The sequence below is a fragment of the Crocodylus siamensis genome, chromosome 5, assembly GCF_052110815.1.
Source record: "Crocodylus siamensis isolate JL-2025a chromosome 5, ASM5211081v1, whole genome shotgun sequence".
NCBI classification, from domain to species: domain Eukaryota; kingdom Metazoa; phylum Chordata; order Crocodylia; family Crocodylidae; genus Crocodylus; species Crocodylus siamensis.
The window spans coordinates 155,522,348-155,544,970 of NC_143399.1; the positions used below are offsets into that span (position 1 = coordinate 155,522,348).

Here is a 22,623-nt window from a genome sequence, read left to right on the forward strand (position 1 = left end):
CAGGTTTTTCCTCCCAAGGTGGAGAATCTTGCATTTATCGGTGTTAAACACCATGAGGTTCTCATCTGCCCATTTGCTGAGCTTGTCCAGGTCAGCCTGGATCACTCGCCTATCTTCTGGCGTGGATGCTTTGCCCCAAAGTTTGGTGTCATCGGCGAACTTGGCCAGTCCACTCCTGACTCCAATGTCCACATCGTTAATGAAGATGTTGAACAGCATGGGTCCGAGGACAGAGCCTTGAGGGACCCCACTGGTCACAGGGCACCACGATGAGTGACTGCCATCAATCACAACCCTCTGGGTCTGACCACGAAGCCAGTTTCCCAGCCAGCGGATAGTGGTGGAGCCAAGGCCACAACTGGCCAGTTTGGCCAAGAGGTGATCATGGGATACCAGATCAAAAGCTTTTTAGAAGTCAAGATATATGACATCAATCTCTTCTCCCTTGTCCAGGTGATAGGTCACCTGGTCATAGAAGGAAATGAGATTGGTCAAACAAGACCTACCCGCAACAAACCCGTGCTGGCTGTCCCTTAGAATATTAGCCTGGGCCAGTCCCTCAAGGATGGCCTCCTTAATAAACTTTTCTAAGATCTTCCCCAGGATAGAAGTCAGGCTAATGGGCCTGTAGTTAGCCGGATCCACTCTCCTCCCTTTCTTGAAGATCGGCACCACATTGGCCTTCTTCCAGTCTTCAGGCACTACACCAGAGCGCCAGGAGTTTTCAAAGATCCGTGCCAGGGGCTGGGCTATGACGCTCGCCAGCTCCTTGAGTACCCTGGGGTGCAGGGTGTCAGGGCCGGCTGACTTGAAGGTATCCAGCTTCTCAAGGTGTTCCTTCACAAGGTCAGCATTGATGGAGGGTAGGGGATCCCCCTCACCCAGATTTCCCTGTCCCATAGCAGGCATGGGCATCCCGTGTGACTGATGAAAGACTGACGCAAAGTACCTATTTAATAGGTTGGCTTTTTCCTGGGCGTCAGTTGTCAGTTGCCCCATCTGGTTTAGCAGGGGTCCAACATTGCCCTTGCTTTTCCTCTGGCTCCCCACATATCTGAAAAAGGACTTTTTGTTGTCCTTGATGCCTGAAGCTAGTTGGAGTTCAGTTGCAGCCTTGGCTTTCCTGGTTTGGTCCCTGCAGGACCGGACCAGCGCGGAGTAATCCTCCTTGGAGGTGAATCCTGTCCTCCATCCTTTGTAGGCTTTTCTTTTTAGCCACAGTAGGTCCGCTAGGTCTCTGGAGAGCCAGGGGGGCTGCTGTGCCTTCTTGCTGTCTTTCCTCCGTGTTGGAATAGATTTAGCTTGTACACTGAGGATCGCTTCCTTGAGAAGCAACCACTCTTCTTGAACTCCCATCTCCCTGGGGTCACGGTCCCTGAGGGCCTGACCGACTAGCCTCTTGAGCTTGTCAAAGTCAGCTTTTCTGAAGTCAAGGACTTCTGTGTTGCTGACTGACTTGCCAGCTTTACGGCGGATGGTGAAGGTGATCAGCTCGTGGTCGCTGTCACCCAACTTCCCATCAATCACTAGGTCACCGATTAGGTCGTCCCCCGTAGCCAGTACCAGGTCAAGCAGCGCTTTGCCTCTCGTTGGCCCATAGACTTCTTGGGTCAGGTAGAGGTCATCCACGCACGAGAGAAAGCTTTGCGCCCGCTCAGATTTAGCTGAGTGATCTTCCCACGAGATGTCTGGGTAATTTTATTAAGTACTGTGTTTACCGGGGCCCATATTTCAGATATGTATACCAGGTGGGATCCCGCGGTGGGACCTTAGAGGTCCCGCTACCCATTGTCACACCTAGGTCTTACTGACACTGAAACAGGCAGGTACTCACCCTGGCCAGGGCTTTTTCCATAGCCAAACAGGCAGATGGTAGATCAGGGTCTGGGGTGTCAAGGCCACAGAGCCAAAGAACTGAGTCAAGGATAGCCTTCTCGGAGCGATGGAGTTGAAGAGCTGAGGCAAGGGTCCTACTCGGGGTGGTCTGTGTGAGGACACTTCCCAGGCAAGCCCCCAAGATGATGTGGAAATTCAGACAGAATCACTGTTTGGCTATCAGAAGCACTTTATTTTGCATGGCCATGGGAGAACAGCAAGGGGCAGCTCATTCTCAACAGAAAAAAAGCACAGACTTCTTTATATACTGATAAATCACATACAGATCAGCCTGCCCCGTAACATACTCTTGGCAGTCTGACAGTGACTCATCCTGGTGTCTTTTCTCAAACTGTCTCCTGATAAGCTTATCCTGACGGTCACCGTGTTGTTCTCACTCAGCCTTCCCATATCCCTCATCCTGTCCTGACACATATACACTCCTTCCAGTACTTTTCTGTTCCTCATCAATATACAGCCACAAGCCCCAAGCCCTGTTACAAGGGGTAAGAGAGGAATGGGAAAGCACGGGTCGGCCCGAAATCGGGGTACACCGCTACCAACAGGAAATGATAGAGTGGTTAACAAAAGTGAGGCAGCTTGCCCAGGAACACTTGGCCGAGGCCCAGCGGAAGCAACAACAAGGATACAACAAAGGAGCCCCTGCCAGACACTTCTGCATTGGGGATGAGGCCCTCCTACTACTCCCCACTACAGCCAACAAGTTGCTGACATGGTGGCAAGGCCTGTTCAAAATTGTGTGGCAGTCTGGGCCTGTGGACTATGAAGTCCATCACCCTGGGCATAGAAAAGAATGGCAAAGGTTGGCTGTTGAGCCCAGAACATCTCTGGGAGGAACTAGGACCCAAGGTAGAAGAGCTACCAGAAGGGCCAGAACCAGGTGGTCAACCAGTGTACAGACCAGAATTCGATGCCTGACAGCACAACCAGCTGGGGAGGATGGTGGTGAAGTTCCATGGAGTGTTCAACGAGAGGCCCAGCTGGGCCCAAGGGATACAACATGAGATGCATACACTGAAGCGTTTGTCATATGAGAAAGGTGGAGTCCCATCCCCCATCACTGGCGAGAGAAGGTCCGGGGAGAACTATGACAGATGATGGCCCAAGGGATCATTGTGCCATCACATAGTCCCTGGTGCAGTCCAATGGTAATAGTGCCAAAAAGTGACAGTAAACTCCTACTATGCATCAATTTTTGGAAGGTTAATGGGGTTGCCAGATTCAACGCTTTTCCCATGCCACATGTAGAAGAGTTACTAGAGCAGATAGGGCAGGCTTGATACAGCTCCACTATCAATATGGCAAAGAGGTACTAGCAAATCCCTGTGGCAGGAAGAAACTGGCCAAAAATGGCCTTTGGCACCTCCTGGGGGTTGTTTGAGTTTACATGAATGCCCTTTGCTGCAGCAACCTTTCAATGACTGATGGACCGTGTCCTAGCCCCACACCTGATGTATGCAGCCGCATACATTGACGACATAGTAATTTACTCGCAGACCTGGGAACAGCACTTACTACATGTAGGAGTGATGCTGCAAGAAATACTCCGGGTAGGCCTGACTGTTAACCCAAAAAAATGTGCATTAGGGGTGTGAGAGATGAATTATTTGGGAGTCAGAGTAGGGCAAGGTAGGATATGCCCTCTAGCTAGTAAGATAGATATAATACAAAAATACCTGCTTCCACAGACAAAGCGACAGATGTGGGCTTTTCTGGGACTAGCAAAGTATTGTAGGCAATTCATTCCCAGCTTCATGGAAAAAACCATAGCACTAACGGAGGCTATAAGAGGGAAGGTACAGGGTCCTATTAAGTGGACACCTGAAATGGAGAGAGGGTTTGAAAACGTCAAAAGAGATTTGTGCAGTGAGGTAGTCGTCATAACACCTGACTTCTCAAAAATTTTCATTCTGCAGACCGATGCCTCCGAGATGGCTGTTGGGGCAGTTCTTTGCCAGGAACAAGGGGGGGTAGGTCGCCCAACTGCCTACGTAAGCCAAAAGTAAAACAACACGGAAACCAGGTATTTCACCATTGAAAGGGAGTGCCTGGCCATAAAGTGGGCAGTAAACTATTTCAGATATTTTTTAATGGGGCGAGAGTTTGACCTACTTACTGATCGTGCCCCACTACAATGGCTGAATAAGTTTAAGCACGACAATGCCTGGATAACACAATGGGCGTTGTCACTATAGCCGTATAAGTTCAAAGTAAGGTATTGACCAGGAATGGCTAATCGCGTTGCTGATTTCCTATTGAGGTATGTTGAGAGGAAAGAAATGCAGGATGAGACACCCCCCCCCATTTAAGTTGCCTTGGGACACTTGAAAGAAACTTACCAGAGGCAGGAGAGAGGTGGCAGGATGCCGCGTTGGCAGCCAATAGCAGTAAAAGTGAAACCATGGCAACTCACAAAGATCAAAGGCCTTGCAGGAAGGAAGCCAGCAGGACCAGAAGTAGTGTTCCCCACCAGCCCAGAGAAGCCAGAGAGCCCAGAGGACCCTGAAGAGGAGGGAACATGGGCGCCCCAGAGAGGGGAGCATGGAGGGCAAGCCGAGTCAGCGAGGGCCCAAGGAGTCACTTATGAGGCCGACGTGGACTGAGGCCAGCAACAGCAGCAACTGGGACACTGGTGGAGACAATGGAGACAGAACCTGGACGTGGACACCAAGCAGACCCAAGGAGGTGATCCTTCCCCTCTATGCAGCACTGGTCACGACGCAGCTGAAGTACTGTGTCCAGTTCTGGGTGCCGCACTTCAAGAGGGATGTGGACAACATGGAGAGGATCCAGAGGAGGGCCACTCGCATGATCAGGGGACAGCGGGGCAGGCCCTACTAGGAGAGGCTATTGTACCTGAATCTATTCAGCCTCCACAAGAGAAGGCTGAGGGGGGATCTAGTGGCCTGTTACAAACTAGTTAGAGGGGACCAGCAGGCATTGGGGGAGTCCCTGTTCCCCCAAGCACTACCAGGAGTGACTAGGAATAACGGCCACAAGTTGGCAGAGGATAGATTCAGACTGGACATCAGGAGGCGCTACTTCACTGTTAGGGCGGCTAGGATCTAGAACCAACTTTCAAGAGAAGTGGTTCTGGCTCCTACCCTGGGGGTCTTTAAGAGGAGGCTAGATGAACACCTTGCTGGGGTCGTTTGATGCCAGTACTCTTTCCTGCCATGGCAGGGGGTTGGACTCGATGATCTGCTCAGGTCCCTTCTGACCCTACAAACTATGAAACTATGGCAGGTACCAAACTCAGGGAGGAAACCATGTAACAAGGGGGTTTGAGACTCAGGCGGAGTCAGGTACCATGTGAGCCAGGAAGCACAGCAGGGCCATGGTGGACACTCAGTGCAAGTACCACCTGTAGCCCATGGCTGCAGCCCCTAAGAAACCGAGCATCGGAGAGGGCCAGAACATTGGCCCCAATGGACAACATCACAGTTGGCGTTAGGTGGGGTGTAGGGGAGGTGGAGGCCCAAGAAGCAATAGCTGTGAGGATGACCAATGGAGGGTACCAGGGGAGATAGGACCAGACACCATCCTCCCACTAGAATACTATTTACCATCAGGGGCAGGAGAGACCCCTGGGGAGCTGACCCAAGGCCGCTCCCAGTAGCCTGGCCGTGCAGCCCAGGAGGCTACAGTGAGGTTCAACACAAACCAAGATGCGAGAGGTTCAGGGAGAGAGGCACAGAAGGTTAAACAATGCATGAAAGAGAAACTGGCTATAAGCTGTATTCTGAATTAAGACAACGTAGAATTAGTAAAAGTCAATTCTGGTTTTTAAAATTTTTTCATTTTGAATAATGATAGACTCAGTCATATACACAGTTATTACTTAAATCAGAAATCAGGCATGTATGTAAATGATTATGGGATTGAGGTCTGAAGGTGTTTTTGAGGTTGCAGTGTTTGACATATAGTGGAGATTTTCACCCCCTCTGTGGCCTTGCGTACTGGGCAAACGGGCTAAAGCAGCATTTGGTGAAAGAGATAGGGACAACTAAGAGAGAATTCTCTTGGTACAGGCACCAGAAGGCAGCTGCTTTTCAAGGATCCTATTGCAAGCCCTTGTGCATGGCTGGGTGAGGAAGGAGTTGTAGCTCAGTCACAAACATACACAATAGCAGAATGTTTGTTAGAATGTGGTGGAGTATCCATCATAGATCTGAAATTTCATAGAACCATGAGGACCAACAAAGTGGATAATACTGCCTGGGCATGGCCTAAGACTGCTCACACATACAGATCCTATGTCCGTAGGGCTATCCTACGGCAATTTAGGGCAATTTAAATCTGCCTGCCATCAAAAGAAATCCAAAAAGTAAAATTGGCAGCAATTCTTTCTTGTAGGGTGATACTCTCTGGGGTTGTGACAGGCCTGGCTGGAGTATGAAATTTAAATTTTCTCTCTCAGCCATCTTGTGTAATGCTATGCCCTGTTTTCTGTTACATGTAGTTCAACATGTCAATAAGAAATCAATAAAACACCGTATACAGTTCCTCTGAGAGGAAAATTAAAGTAAAATAGTTGTGTGCAGGAAAAAATCAAAAATCATTCTGCGAACAGAAGTCCCAGGGAGCTCAAATTAGCACAAATTTATTTTAGCATACATAGTCATTTTTGTAAGGGACAGGAAATTCAACCCACTACTGGCTGCTTGATGCCAATGTAGAGAATTAAATCTGAAATCAAGAAAGGCCAATGGGCCTGATCTCAGATCTCACTTAAAATAAGGGGAAACTTCATTAAAGTAAATGTAGTTACATTGCAATAAAACATTTGTGAAAAGAGTACAATTCTCATTAGTTGGCGTCTATACATATTTTACCCTGAAAATTCTGCAAGCAGCACTTGAGACAGTTCCAATGAGCTATTAAAAAAATGCAATCAAGAAAACAAGATGTCTTATTACTTACTGGTCATCCAAGTCCACATTATTAGCTGACTTTTGTTCTGTGTCTCCAATGATTTTTATATCAATATCTTCCATCATTACATGTACAGGTTATCTATTCTGAAATAAAATACTTTGTTAAGTTTTACTGCATCCATTTAGGAGATTCTTATGAGAAATCTCTATAAAATATAACTTTATATTAGATATACTACTAACTTGTCCGTCACATGTTTAGCTACATGATGACAGAATTTCTCTAGTGTTACCACATGTTCTTGGTTTAATGTTGTTGAATGAGTTGCCCCTTCTCCACTCTACTGAATGAGTAGCCTTAGGAGTCAAATTAGAGATTAATTTGTCTGACAGTGACACAATACTCTCCGAAAAGCTGAATACGGTAGAGGAGCACAAATATAGTTCAGATACTATCGTTAATTTATAACATTTTCTAAATTTTCACTGGGAAAGATGTTGAAAATGATGAGGGTCATAGAAAAACACTTTCATATGAGGATTAGGATTGTTTAACTTAGAAATGAGATAAATAAGGACACGATGAAAGCATACACAGTAATCAGTGGTACAGAGAAGATATGAAAAACAGAAGTTTCCAATCTATTTCATAATACAAGAACAAAGGACTATCAATCTGGCACACATTAGGAACATTATAGTTGCTTCAAAAATTGTTTTTGCTCTCATGTCTCATACAACAGCCTATTTTGTATATCATTCTGTGTGGTTTCTATGTCTATTTACTTATAAAAAGCTAAGTGGACAAGAAATTACAAGCCTAGTTCCAGGTACCTTATTTCAAAATTCGTCTTCTTTTATTCTGTCCTCAGCAAGGGGAAATGTAAGCTGAGGTATCCAATACAACACAGGTTTTCTTAGAACCACATTTTGTTATAAGAAACTTTTCTGTACTGAACAGCAAATCAACTGAGAAATCCCAACATCTGTCCATACCTACCAGTGCTGTATGTAGCTTCAGAGGGTTTTACAGGGCTGCATCTGGAATAGTTCAGGAGTGTATAGAAGCTGAACAGTGAATAGCAGATACAGCTCACTTCAAGAGAAATATTATCAACTGGAACCAATTTCCTGCCCTTTATCAGGAACTGCTTTGATGTCTGATCCTATTTTTCCCCAGGTTGTTATTTCTATATAAAGCTACAATACTTTCAGAAATATTGTTTTCAGTTGGTCTTTTATTTATTTGCAGTGCACCCTTAACTGTTGTACCTGTGCCAGAAAAATATTGCCAAGCAAAGAAAATTGGTATGACAAATGTTAGTTCAAGGAAAAAGGACCCACTAACACAATAGATCAAAACAGAAATAATATCCCTCCTTACTTGTTTGGCAAACCTTAAGTAAAGTGACAAACTCAGGGCATCAGTGTAACTAGTTTTTTTGGACCTGTGTGGAAAGCAGGTTTAAGAGGCAAAGGACTTCAGCTGAAGTCATCTTGCTGAAAGTTCCCACACATTTAAATCCATGGTTTTTCAACCGTTTAAATTGTTCAGTTTAAATTGTTAAATCGAAGCAAACATTGCCTTCTATGAAGCATTGGCTTAGTATAGTACATAAATCCAGTCCTTGCTAAGACTCTAGACTGCCTTCTTCTGCACCACCTGCACTACCTAAAAGGACTTGAATGATAGGCTTTAGTGAGAGGATGTCACAAAGAGAAGAAGTTGAGAGCCAGGGAATGAAATTAATCAGAGGCATGGAGAGGGGAAATGAGAGGGGTAAACAAAAGGCTGAACAATACAGAGTGGATAAATCTGATGCTTCTATTTTACTAACTCTTATAAAACAAGAATAAGAGAACATTTAATGACATTTTAAGGCATCATATTTAGAACAACAGGTTAAAACAATTAACCTGTAGATTTCATAGCCGCTAAATATAATTTAGGGCAAGACATTAGTGCTGAAAAAATGATTAACCTGGTGTACAGGATAATTGAGAATATCCACATTTGTATTAGATGGGATTTTTTAAAAGCATAAGACATGTGGGACTCAATTTAACAGCCACTAAAATCAACTGGAGTCTTTTCATGGACTCCAGTAGGCATTTGATCAAACTCAAGATAACTTTTTCCAGCTGATAAGGTTTAGTAAAAATCTTTCCCTTAATAGTAAATGAAGTCATCTAGAATGAAGATCTCAGGGACATAAATATGGAGGACCCTGAGAATTTCTTAAATCACACACTCCTAAGCTCTTTGGAATTTGGATCCCAAGAAAGAAGAAAATTCCTTCAGTGAAGGGTTCAAGATCTAATTGGATGGATAATTATCTCAAGAGAGATGTTACTCACCTATGCTCAAGATTCATTGAAAGTAAAACATAAACAAAGAAGGGCTACCAGGGATGAACAAAGGATAAGAGAAGACTTGATGAGATAGGTATGGCTAGGCTAAAAATGGAGTCTGAAAGGGACTATGATTACTTTCTATTAATACATCCGGAAGATGAGGCAGGGGGAACTATGTACCTGGGCTAAGTATAGACAATCAAAAAGTCTGAGGCTAAATTGATTCAGTCTTTGCACATTAGACTAAGCTGCAAAGATTGAACCAATAAGCAAATGTATAGATATCCACTTTTGAGTCAGGAAATGCAGCAACATGCCTGCAGTGGCTTAAGCTAGAAGCAGGGGGACACTAGAGCACGGTTGTCTGGAACAGCCAGCATAGGTTGTGTGTTCGCTTCCTCTTTCTGCTGACTCTGAGATTTCTGGGGTTTGCAGTCCACAATCACAGCCACAGGACTCTCCAGGGTTGCTCATCACTTCCTTTTCCTGCTTCTAGGTTCCTCTGGGATTTGTAGTCCACAGTTGCAGCAAGCAGTAAGTTGCAGCCAGCAGGAGCTCTGTATTCAGGAGAAGGGGAGTTTAACTCCCCTCCCTGGCCCCAGACCCCAGCTGGGGTTTGCCTGGTCGGGGGGAGGGACAGTGAGCCAGCCCTCACTGCTCTGGCTAGGGAGCAGAGAGGTGGTGCCAGCCCTGCTCTCTGGAGCAGACAGTATAGCCCAGCCCCACCCAGCCCAGCCCAGCCCAGGGCTGCAAAGCATGCTGAGATGCTGGGGGACTCTGATTCAACTTGAACCAGGAAGGGGTCTGGGCCAGAAGATTCATAAACTGGTTTGACCTAAATCAGTTAAGTCTGATACTACATTTAACCAGGTTTATCTTAAACTAGTTTCAGCCATTTTGAAACTGGTTTATGTGCACTGAACTTCTGTTTTTAAACTTATTTATGTGCAACTCTGTCAGTCCAGAAGATGACAAAGAGCTTTAGAAATTCTGATCAAACTTAGCAAACGGTTTCAGGCACAGAACCTGCTCCCCCCCCCGCAACAAAACCCCACCAAAAAACTGGAGGATTATGTTTTAGATGGTTGAAACCTCTTAACATTTTTCTAAACAAAATATTTCATCTTTTGTTTTCAAATTGGTGCTTTTCTTTTGCTTTTCATAATCTGCCAAAAAGAATGTTTTGTTTTGGTTAATATAATGCTTTTTCTTTCTTGGCTGAAAAATGAATTTAAAAGATCATCTATTTGATTAACGTAAATTGCTTTTTTACCCCTGATATTTTGATTTGTTCACCTACCCAAAAAAGGCCATTACAAGTACCAATCTAGTTTCTTGAAACTTCACAGCATCTGGCACTGGCCATTGCCAAGCACAGGAGGCTGGTTTGGACCTCATGTCCCAGACAACATGGTAGCCTTTATGCACCTAAGTTATTTTACTGTTAATTAAATACATATTAAAATTGCTTTAAAATATTTTCATTTATATCCTAACTGTGCTGCTACTGACATCAACAGTAAACCCATTCTGATTTCAGAGATTTAAAAAACTTTTGACAGAACAGCTTCCCAGCAAAATGCCTGGCACAAATGTATTAATTTAAATATTGTAAGCATCCAGTTTAAAAAACATTTTTTAAAAATGACAGAAATTAAAGACCACCTAATATGGTGAAATGGTTTAGATAACATAAGAAGTAACTGACACACATTCAATCCTTACACGTGGATTTTAGGCTATTTTAACTTTATTTGACAGAAACAACAGCATCTAAAAAGTTGCATTTAGAATCAGCATAATTGGTTTGATGGACAGTAATTGGAACATAAAGTCTTTTGCACTTCAGCAAGATTTGAGATCTGCATCATGAGGTAATAGTGAAGAGAGGCTGTTAATCTGCAATTGAAACATTCCTTAAACTAAATTCTTTCCTGTTGTAAGTCTTATTGCTACCAAGAGATCTACACCAGAAATTAAATTTGCCCCATAAATGCAGAAGACAAGCACACTGACCTGATGTTAGAAGAACTACCAGGGACACCTCCACCAGCATCTGCATAGATGCTTTAGATTGAAATCCATGACTCCTTTTAATTAATCTAGTATGTTGCAATAAACTGGGTGAGATTCTTACATAAGTGAAGAAAGTCATGCCATTATTTCTCCATATACGGTGAAGGTGAGGTCACTGTTTCAAGTGTGAACTTTATGCTGTGCTGCATACCTTCTAGTATTGCTAACTGATAATTAACTATAGCAGTAATAGGTAGACTTGCTGTCACAAAGGTCGTTCCATATAACAGGCATGAGAAGCAGAGTAACTGAACTGCTTCATGAAGTTCTGTTTAAAAGTACTTTTAGTGAGCACAGGATTTTCTCTAGAGGTTACTGATTCAATACCATCTCTCCATAGTTCCACATGCTTAGACACTTTAGTCTCCCCATCTCTCTTCTGCCCTACCACATTATCATGCATTAACACCCTACTTTCCCCCACCCCAGCTCTTCTTCTCTTCTCCTTATCTCCCTGCTGGCTAGATCAAACTCATCTGGGACTTCCCATAGCCAGATCCAGACCACAATGCTTCCTGTGGTGGTGTTAATCCCTGTGCCCACCACAGCTCCTGTTTCAGCGCAGGTCTAGAACCCAGGGAGTTAATGTTGTTTCTACTTGTGTCCCCCCACCCATCCTTCACCTGCCACCAAACTTAGTTGCCACCAGTAAGTAAAACCCCCGACCTCTTTAATGAATACTTTGTCTCCTTATTTCTGAACAGGGTTCGGGACATCTCCCCCACTAGGATTACAGATGGACCCAGGGGAGGCAGTGCCATGCCTAGGGTCAGGGACAACCTAGTTAGGGAACTTTTGAAGGGCTGGACATATTTAAATCAGCAGATCCAGATGTTCTTTACCTGAGGGTGCTCAGGGAATTGGTGAGGGCCATAGCGGGGCCCCGGTACAGCTGTATGAGCGCTTGTGGGGCTCTGGCCAGGTACCAGAGGATTGGAAAAGGCCAATGTGGTCCCCATTTACAAGAAAGGGAGGAAGTAGGACCCCAGTCAGTCTCACCTTGCTCTTTGGGAAGACCTTTGAGAAAATTATCAAGGAACACATCTGCAAGGGCCCAGCAGGGGACGTAATGCTCAGGGGCAACCAACATAGCTTCATTGAGGGCAGATCCTGCCTGACTAACCTGGTTTCCTTTTATGATCAGGTCACAAAGTCACTGGATGAGGGTGTTGAGGTGGATGTCATCTTCCTGGACTTTAAGAAGGCCTTTGACACTGTTTCTCACCACATTCTTTCAAAAAAACTAGGTGACTGCAGCATTGATGCCTACACAGTCAGATGGGTGGCAAATTGGCTAGATGGTTGCATCCAGAGAGTGGTGATGGATGGGTCATTTTCAGCCTGGAGGGATGTGGGCAATGGAGTCCCCCAGGCTCGGTCCTGGGGCCTGTACTATTCAACATCTTTATCAGCAATCTGGATGTGGGTGTGGAAAGCATGCTGTCCAAATTCACTGGCAATACCAAGTTGTTGGGCAAGGTGGGCACGCTGGAGGGGAGGGACAGAATCCAGCTAGATCTAGACAGGTTACAACGGTGGGCGGATGAGAATAGAATGGAATTCAACACAGACAAGTGCAAGGTGCTGCACGTAGGGAGACGGAACCAGCAGTACACCTATGGGCTGGGGAACACCCTTCTTGCCAACACAGAGGCAGAAGAAACCTTGGAGTCATTGTTGACTCCAGGATGAATATGAACTGCCAATGCGAGGAAGAGGTCAGTAGGGCTAACTACAGATGCATCACAAACAGGTCTAGGGAAGTGATCCTTCCCCTCTATGTGGCATTGGTCAGGCCGCAGTTGGAGTACTGTGTCCAGTTCTGGGCGTCGCACTTCAAGACAGATGTGGCTAGCATTGAGAGGGTCCAGAGGATGGCCCCTCGCATGGTCAAGGGGTAGTGGAACAGGCCCTATGAAGAATGACTAAAGGGCCTGAACCTATTCAGCCTCCACAAGAGAAGGCTGAGAGGGGATCTGGTGGCCATTTACAAACTCACTGTGGGCGGGGGGACGGACATAAATTGGGTAAGACTCTCTTCCTTCAGGCACTACCAGGGGTTACCAGGAATAATGACCACAAATTATTAGAAAGAAGGTTCAGGCTGGACATCAGGAGGCATTACTTCATGGTTAGGGCTGCCAGGCTCTGGAATGGGCTCCCAAGGGATCTTCAAGAGGCGGCTTGGGGGTCTTCAAGAAGAGGCTGGATAGATATTTGGCTGGGGTGTTATGACCACAGCACTCATTCCTGCCTGGGGCAGGGGGTCAGACCTGATGATCTGTTTAGGTCCCTTCTGACCCTAAGCACTATGATACTATGTGACACAATGACAGGGTTGGGTGCCCAGGCAGCTGCCACACATAAGGGCGGTGGCAACTTCTCACTGCTGCTGCCGGCCCTGGTCACTTTGCCTTAGGTATGCCATATAGTGCTGTCAATGAGAACATCTGGGTGCTCATGCCCACAGGCCAACTTTTATAAATTATCATTCTAAACTTAATTTTCAATTTAATTAATGAATGTACTTGTAGATCCTTAAAAATATCATTTTATACTCAAAGAATAACTGTAAGTTTGGGCAGCACACTTTTCATATATAAGACTGAATTCCTACTTTATGGATATTCCTACTTTTTAACATCTTTAAGCATGGAATCTTGACCAGTTCTTCCATATACATGTGCAGACAGACACAGAGACCACATATGTTCAAGTTGTTTTGGCCTCTAACTTTTGCTTTTGGAACAGCTCTTTCACTACAAACACACCCAAAATTAAGACATTTTATCCAAACAACTTTACAAGGCACTGCACCCTTTCCCATCCATATGTCTGAAAGATTTACCTATTAGCATTAGCTCTGTGACTGCCAACCAGATATTTGGCCCCACAGGGTCTAACTGCCAGCTTGGCAGAACATGATTCAAGATGCTGACTCTGGATTTTAGATGAAGCTCTTTTGGTTTCTTACACTTTTTCTGAGAATACTGTTAATTCCTATGACTGAGTGACTCTACTAAAATACTTGACAGTAACAAGTATTTTACTGATACTAAAGAATAATATAAAGCTTGTGGGCTGAGCACAAATCAAACGTCCATTTTAATAAAGACTGTACAAGGTTAGCTGGAATTCATTTGCTGACTACATCTGGGAACAGGTTTGCCTTAACAGAAAATATAGCGGTAAAAGGTGTTTGTCTGAAAGTACATTTATTTTCAAATGGCTACTATTTCTCCTTCTACATCATCACCAACACTTGTTGATTAAAAGACATCCAACATGATGCAATAGTCTTTTTATGTAGGACATTTCAAAGGATTAGAGTTAGCAAATGGGTGTATATTACTGGGAGGGAAACCTGTGTTTCAGTCTTATCAAAGCACATTCTTTGGAAAGGATAGAGAAGTCAGATAAATTGGACCATGCCCATTTCCCTTGTGATCATTTTTACACTAGCATCTGAACCTATTCCTACCTCCAAAACTAACTCTTACAAACTTCTCTGTATTTGGTGCTGCTGTATTCTGGGATATAACTATCTATGAATACCTCTCTGACTGAAAGTGAATTTCAACTCTGCATCTTGGAGGTGCAACTCATTCTCATTTGGAGTGCACAGTTCACGAGGACCTCAGCATCACCCTTTTCATTTACTGGCTACCCTATTCCTTTGCTCCTTCAGACTTTTACTTCTTCCCCCAGCACGTGATGCATAACTAGATGAATCTTCACATGCTGCTTTTGCAGCCAGCTTCACTAGGAAAACACATACACATTACATATGCTGGCTAGCACTACGGAAGAAAGAGACTTGAGGGTCATCATTGACCACAAGATGAACATGAGCCTGCAATGTGATGCTGCGGCTAGTAAAGTGACCAAAACCCTGGCTTGCATCCATAGATGCTTCTCAAGCAAATCCCGGGATGTCCTTTTCCCCTTGTACTCGGCCTTGGTGAGGCCGCAGCTGGAGTACTGCGTCCAGTTTTGGGCTCCACAACTCAAAAAGGATGTGGAGAAGCTTGAGAGAGCCCAGAGGAGAGCCACGCGCATGATCAGAGGTCAGGAAACCAGACCTTACGACGACAGGTGGAGAGCCATGGGGCTCTTTAGCCTGGAAAAGCAGCTCAGGGGTGGCCTGATGGCCACCTATAAGTTTATCAGGGGTGACCACCGGGATCTGGGGGAACGTTTGTTCACCAGAGCGCCCCAAGGGATGACGAGGTCGAACGGTCATAAACTACTGCAAGACCATTTCAGGTTGGACATAAGGAAGAATTTCTTTACTGTCCGAGCCCCCAAGATCTGGGGGCCAATAGCCTGCCATCAGAGGTGGTTCAAGCACCTACATTGAACACCTTCAAGAGCAAATTGGATGCTTATCTTGCTGGCATCCTATGATCCCTGCTGGCTTCCTGCCCTTTGGGCGGGGGGCTGGACTCAATGATCTTCTGAGGTCTCTTCCAGCCCTAATGTCTATGAAAGCTATATGTGAGAGGTTATACTGGAGTCACCAATGGCTTCACTGTTCCAGAAGAGTTGGCCAGAATTGCTTATTGCCATAGGAACCAGGACTTGTCTGTTTTCCTGCTCTTGACACTCCCCTGATATGAAGCTACATGTGCAGTTTCTTTAAAACCATAACAAGATACAAAGCAGGAAGGGGTGAGAAGGGGTGGGAAGTGCAGACGGAGATGGAATAAGTATTGGGAAAATGTTGGCCTTCTTGTTTCTAATACAGTTACTTGTCTAGTGCTGTGTGAATTGCCTGTTCTTTTATGCAATGCCCACCCTCTCCCATTTTCTGGGCAGTCAGTGAGAAGGTGAAAGGACAGACCTTGGAGCTCTGTTTCTACTCCCCCTCAGTAGCAGAAGCAAGCTCCATAGAGATGTGAGGCCTCAGCCCAGGTGGGGAAGGATTTCTACATCACATCAGACATGTCCTCAGTACTAGCACCTTCTGCCAGGCTTCTCTAATCAAACCTCATGCACTCTTGTAAGATTACAAAGGCTCAGAATTAAGTGGTGTTTAAATATAGCAGATAGTCCAGCAAACACTATTACATCTACCAAGGTCCCCACAGGGACTTCTGAGTGAGTAGGGAAAAGCAGTGAAGAACTCATTTTCTGTCAGCTCATTGGGAAGTTGCCTCAATCTACTTTCCAGGACCCTGGTGTTACACTGTCATTTGGAAGTCTGCAACCCTACTTTGGTGACAGTTCAACCCAAAGGAAGTGAGGTTCAAGACTGAGGATGCTGATACAAGAAGAGAGGGATAAAAAGGGGCAGTTTTATTTGTTGATATTTTTTCTAAGAAAAGATTATAAAATTAAGAACAAAGATTGGGAAGCAATAAAGTTACAACTCATTACGTCTCTATCCTACTTCTAAAACACGTCTAAGAAGCAGTTAAATATTCTTGTGCTCTGAATGCTAGAGGCAGCAAAGATACGATTCGCTGACACTGGAGTGCCCTGGCAGCTCTGGCAAAGAGCTTGCTAGCATCTAAGGTGCAGAGTTCATGGACACTGGGACTCCTAGCATCCTATTTAGAAATCAAATGTAATGGCACTGGGCTTAGCTACTGGAATTTGGTGAGTCTCAGGAAGTTGTCCTCAATGGTACCACTTTCCAAATTGGCAGTTTCCTTAGAATAGAGTTGGGAAAACTGGAACACCTTTGTGACAATCTTAGCTGTGTTTGTGACAATGAATTCTCTAAATCTGTTTGCAAACAAATTATTCTTTCTTCACAATTGCTTGACTAATTCAGTGTGTGAATGTATTATTCTTCACAATTATGTACACTGATTCTGTCTTCCATTCTTTGCTTTTTATTATTTGCAATACGTGACTGCTTACTTACACTGCACAGTATCATTTCTAACTCTTGACTGGATGACAAGTTATAGCCACATGCAACACTTCCTGTTTGATAGCAAATATCCTTGTTTGTAGGTCCACGTGTGTATTCACAAAACAGGTGCTATGGTAAGAGCTGGAGACGTCAATGAAAACAAAATTTCAATAAAACAATTGGAAAACAAACTGCTGGATAACAAGTGATTGAGGGATCATATGAACTATTGATACTTGTTTCATTTATCCTTGCATATCTAATAAATATGCAAGACAAAGACTCCTATGCTTGGCTGTTCATGTAAAACTTTTTGTAAAACTTTTTGTGAGGTTTATTTAACCTTTATAGGTGGGATTCATGTTACTCATGTGACTCAAATTGTATAGAAATGGATAGTTCCTGGAACAGGAAATCACTGAATTGCTTCTTTGAATTTTGAAGAAAGAATTACTTGGGAAATGACTGAATAATTTATATAACTCAAAGGTCCTATCTGAATAAATGAGGAAGGTCATACTGTATGTATAGTTATGTGAAGGCAAGAGGGGAATAGAAAGACAGAAGCCCTATAAAAAAGCATAGCCATGGAACAATGTAGGACTCCCTAAGAGGATGTACAGCCAGGGACCTGATAATGGCAAACAGCCTACCAGGGTGCCAGGATTCAGTAACTGATCATCACTTGCTTCTAGCTGCTTTAATTATATAAGCTTGCAAATTGGATGTGGACTATGCTCTTTACCTAGCAAGGCTTTCTAAAAATGTTTGTGAACTTATTATTCCCTTTTCCCAACCAGCTGCAGTTGCTCACTTGTATTAGTGCAAACAGCACGTATTTGCCTGACTGTTCATGCAACCAGAAAAGTAAACAATAAAAATTTGATACCAGCAAAATCCCAAAGCCATGAAAATTCAGTGGAAATATTCTCAAATTTTTTTTTCAGTACCTTGTCAGCTCGATCTCTGATGGTGAGAGTTCACTAACATGCAATTCTCACCCACAGAGATTCACACACCTGCTGCAGACTTTGACCGTACATGAGAAAGAATGATAAAGCATATGAATGATTTACCTTTCTGATCCTGCTGGGAAAACACCCCCTTCCTGTCTTCCTCTCAGAAGATGGGGATTTTCTTTCTCTCTGTAAAGAAAAATCCTCCTCCTCCTGAGCGTTGTGTCCAGGTGGGGCTGTGCTTCCTCAGCTGGCCGGAGTAAGTGCATTAGCTTCTGTTTTTCCCTGGGCACTTGCTAATGGAAGAAGCGATGGGATCGCATTGGTGTCTAGTCCCAAAAGTTGTATCCTTCTCCTCTGATTCACTGTCTGCAGGACTACAGCAGAAAATCACTGTGCTTACTCATTTTCCAGCAGTTTCTATTTCTTTATTGATCTATTTCAAAACATTCATGTTGTGTGATCTTATTTAATTTAGATGCTTTTCTGCAGACCGGTTTTCTACCTGATGAACTAAGCTATTGTGCTTTTCTGACTTAGTCTATAGGGTGCAACTTCCCTTTTCCTTTTGCCTGTTAATGATCCTGTCATATTAAAGGTCACTTTTTATATAACACAATCCTCTATATTACCAGAAATAGCAAAGAATATATAAACTGGTAGCATTCTCAAAATCTAATTTACTTTGAAGCATTTATATTCTGAGTTTCCTTTTTCCTCTCTGCTCCACCGGGAGAATGACAGCAACTACTTCTTGTTGGTTACACTTTCTAATAGTATGTGCTTTTCAAAGCCTGGCAGGATACTAGGCTATTTATACTGTAAAAGCATTGCTGTTGTTATATGCCTAAAATGCTTCCCTAATGTAATTTAAAACAGGCAAAAATCAGGAAAAAAATGAAATTAGTCTTTATAAAACATGACAAAAGGAAAGCTCAATCTGACCTGACTGAGTTCTTGAAATACAGATTTCAATCTGCATTTTGAGTATTTTAGGAACTCTATTTAACCCTTAGTTTGTATAATTTTAGAGATTTTTTATGGATATAGCAAAAGGAGATAGGGGCATTAATCTTTATAAGCTTCTAAAGAGCTAACTCTATTGCCGTGATTTTGGTTGCTTAAAAGAATAGGGGACTCCAGTTGTATGCAAATCTGTTTCATTGATGCCACTTCCACCACCTCTCCTAGCAAAGGGCAAATGAGGATAATCATGGCATCCTCTGCCTCCTTGATGACAAAGCAATTTATTCAAGGCTTACTGTTTTTAATTTAAAGATAAAGTGTATGGCACCAATTCATTTCCTTAGTGTCAGCTCATCCCCTTCACTAACCACACACTCACTCCTGTGTCATGACATATAGTAAATAGATTATATCCAATTCTATCTTTAAGGAGCAAGAAGCAGACTGTCTTCTGTTGCATTCCCTTTGTGCCAACCATGGGGTGCAACACAAAGAATACCTCTAGAAGGGCCCTTCTGAGATTAGCGTACAGTGTATAATTCTTCAGAGGCCATACATAACTGAAGCAAATCAAAGCAGGCTCCAGGCTAACCTGTGCCAAAATTAGCAAACTATGGCCGGGTCCTCCTTGCTGACTGTGCCCATCGAAAATTGGATGCGATGGAGAGTCTGTTTGTGAGAAGTGTCCATTGATTGTCTTGCCAGTTCAATTGGAAGCGTGTCTTAAAATGTTGGATCTCAAAAAGGAAGGGACCTAAAAGCAGCAAGGCTTACCTTGATTGCTGGTGATAAGAAATAATATAGTGTAGAGGTCTCAAGTAGCTATTTATAGCTCTTCACTGCTGCAAGGGCTTAGACTGATGATATTGGGGAATATTCTATACACACACACACACACACACACACACACACACACACACAGAGCTGTGTGTGCACGCGTGTTTGTGTATTCATAAGCGCGTGTTTGTGTATTCATAACCAAGAAAGTAATGGAAAAGAGAGTAAAGGAAATGTTTATGACTAACACATGGGTCTTTGAAGATTTTGAATAACACTTTAAAAATGAAAGTGGTTCTTGTGAAGAAGAAGAAGGACTAGCTACAGGATCTTTTTCATAAAACGGAACTGTTTTTGGGTGGTGACATAGCAGGGGTGGGGAGGAAGGGAAAGATGGCTATGCTTGGAACTAAGGGGATTTGCCATTTCTCCTCTCCATTCTCTCTCTCCCATTTCCAATATGCATTGCTTTCCTTGCCCAAAGGATGACTTTCTTTGTCCTCCTTCACTTCCCCTCCTTTTCACCTCTCTACTCACCATTAGAAGAGGCCAAATTGCTTGTTCTTACTTCTCTTCTTCCTAGAGGATTCCCATTATCCAGAGATACAGTTCACATACAACCAAACACGCAAGAGGCACTTCCTCTCCAAAAATCAGTTTTTTTCCTACCCTTCTTGCTTCTCAGTCTCTATGACCTTGGAAGACCTTGAAAGACCATAAAAATGTGATTTCAGGTTTATCCCTTTTTTACCTTATACAACTAATGCATCAGAAGAGGAATTCACTGTTATAATTAAATATTTAAACATATTAAAATATCTATTGGGACCATAAGATTCTAGCCATCTCTCTGAACAGGAAGATGCAGGTATTTAAGGTGCTTATAATGTTCACAGCATAGTAAAAATAGAGCTTGATCATAAATTTGGCCACTTCCTGGAGACAACTTGCTGGTTTGCAGGGTCTGAGTTCAACTTTTTGCATAATTGGAAACTATTATTTAAGAGAGTTCTATCTTAGCACAGAACTAAACATGTTACCAATACTCCTGAAAATTATTTTAGCACTTTTAAACAGAGAACAAATAATAGGTATTGAACAGAGTTGAGGCACCATTAGATGTCACTGTTGTATATGTAATGCATATACACACGCCTTGCAAATTCTGAGAGTTTTGCTCAGAAAGGTGACTATAAGCAAATGTTCTCCTCGCACTTCATAGACTTGGTTCCTTTATGTCTGTTCCTCTGAACACGACAGAGCCACTCGATACAATGAGCAATGGAATAGGATTATTTTCTGCCTTACACAACATTAAAAGAAATGGTAAAATTAGTTTACGTGTTTTAGATGATGGTAAGAAGAAAACAGCTTGATTCTCTAATCTCAGTTTTAATTGGTGGGACTTGTAGATAGAATACCACCTTTGCACTTGCAATTTGATACCCTGGAGATATTATGTATGGAACATAGCTGTCAATTTAACATAACATAACACTTTGCCTAAAGCAACCACTCTCCACTCAGTTACAACTGTGAGAGAGTATCCATCATTGAGGCTATAAGGCAAATTTCTGCTTACATGCCACACTCTTGACCTCAGGCAGTGCATGACACTAAGAGCTATATTTGGCACAAAGCATTCTGGCAATGCCACCAGACACTTCTACATCATACATCATCCATCTGAAAATAAAAACTCTCTTTCCCTTTGCCTGAGAAATCAGAGGGGGACCGCAGTTTACTGAAATAGCTTATTTTTATTGTCAAAGGAATTGTCATTTCTAACTAGAGATTGACAGTTTATAAACCTGCTGAATAGACCTCAATAGCCACCTGATTTCAAACTGCTTGTCTATACCCAGGGTACGCTCTCCCCATGGGCAGGTCCAGGCTTTTATAGAGGAAAGTATGGCAGCAGCAACTGATACTGCAGGGGTGGCTGCACCCCTTGCTCCCTGTCTCATCTTACCATCCCCTCCGCCCCCAAGCAGGATAGGTAGAACATACTGCAGGAACAGGAGCTGAAAACTTATTGTTTTAAATCCCCAAATCAGATAAGAATCCTGCCCCTCTCTTTCTTTCCATGCTCAGAAGCTCAGCTCCTCAGCTGGAGCTGGGCAGTCGCAGCTCTGAAGCTCAGTGGCAACAGCAGGTTGGGGAGGGCAGGGAAGGGGACGTGCCACTGAACAAGGAGGGAAAGGGAAGGAGGGGATTCTTACCCACTTTGGGGACTTAAAAACATTCCCAGCTGCTGCCTCTGTGACACGGTCTGAAAGTGAGGGTACAACTGCACCTTCTCTGGATCCACACCGACTCTCACCCATCTGGCTAGATAGCAAAGAAATTCTCTATTGAAGAAATAGAGAACACTGCTACATACTGACCTTCTTGCCACGTTAGAGGCCTGTCTCCCTTGTTCTCTCATTCTTTTCAAACCACATGCTCACTCTTTTTTTCCTGCTTTATAATAGAAAGGGCACAGCAATATGTTTATCCTCAAATTGTAATGTTTTATGAATTATGTCAAATGTGCTACTCTCAGGTTAATAGGTATAATGCATAAGGTATCTTCTGATCCCGTTAGCAATTCTTCTCATTGTTCATAATGTCTCTGAGGGTTTTGGTTTCCCAAATTCCCTGCATCTCATTAAAAGACCCATTCCACATCTGTAACGAGGCAGAAGCAACGGTCTTAAAAGCAGACCCATTTTTAAAAGCACGAAAGAGTACTGTCTCTCACCGCATGCTAGTTTTAGTTTAAGTTTCCCCATTAGCACAATCCAAATACTGCCCTATGTGTTGGGTGTCTCGTTGTGGGCTTGTTAGATGGAAAGCGACTCGTTATCAGTAAGAC

The 22,623-nt window shown here is 43.6% G+C and overlaps 1 protein-coding gene across 1 annotated transcript in view; it reads right to left on the reverse strand.

The window, feature by feature from the left end:
- ABCB5 (ATP binding cassette subfamily B member 5) overlaps positions 1-7,843 on the reverse strand; it is a 90,410-nt gene extending 82,567 nt beyond the window's left edge. The window contains exons 1-2 of the mRNA XM_090046804.1: positions 7,774-7,843; positions 6,820-6,917 (exon numbers count right to left, since the gene is read on the reverse strand). Of these exons, the coding sequence (XP_089902930.1) occupies positions 6,820-6,896 (77 nt within the window). The 5' untranslated portion in view covers positions 6,897-6,917; positions 7,774-7,843. The remainder of the gene's footprint in view (positions 1-6,819; positions 6,918-7,773) is intronic.
- Positions 7,844-22,623: the final 14,780 nt, after the last annotated feature.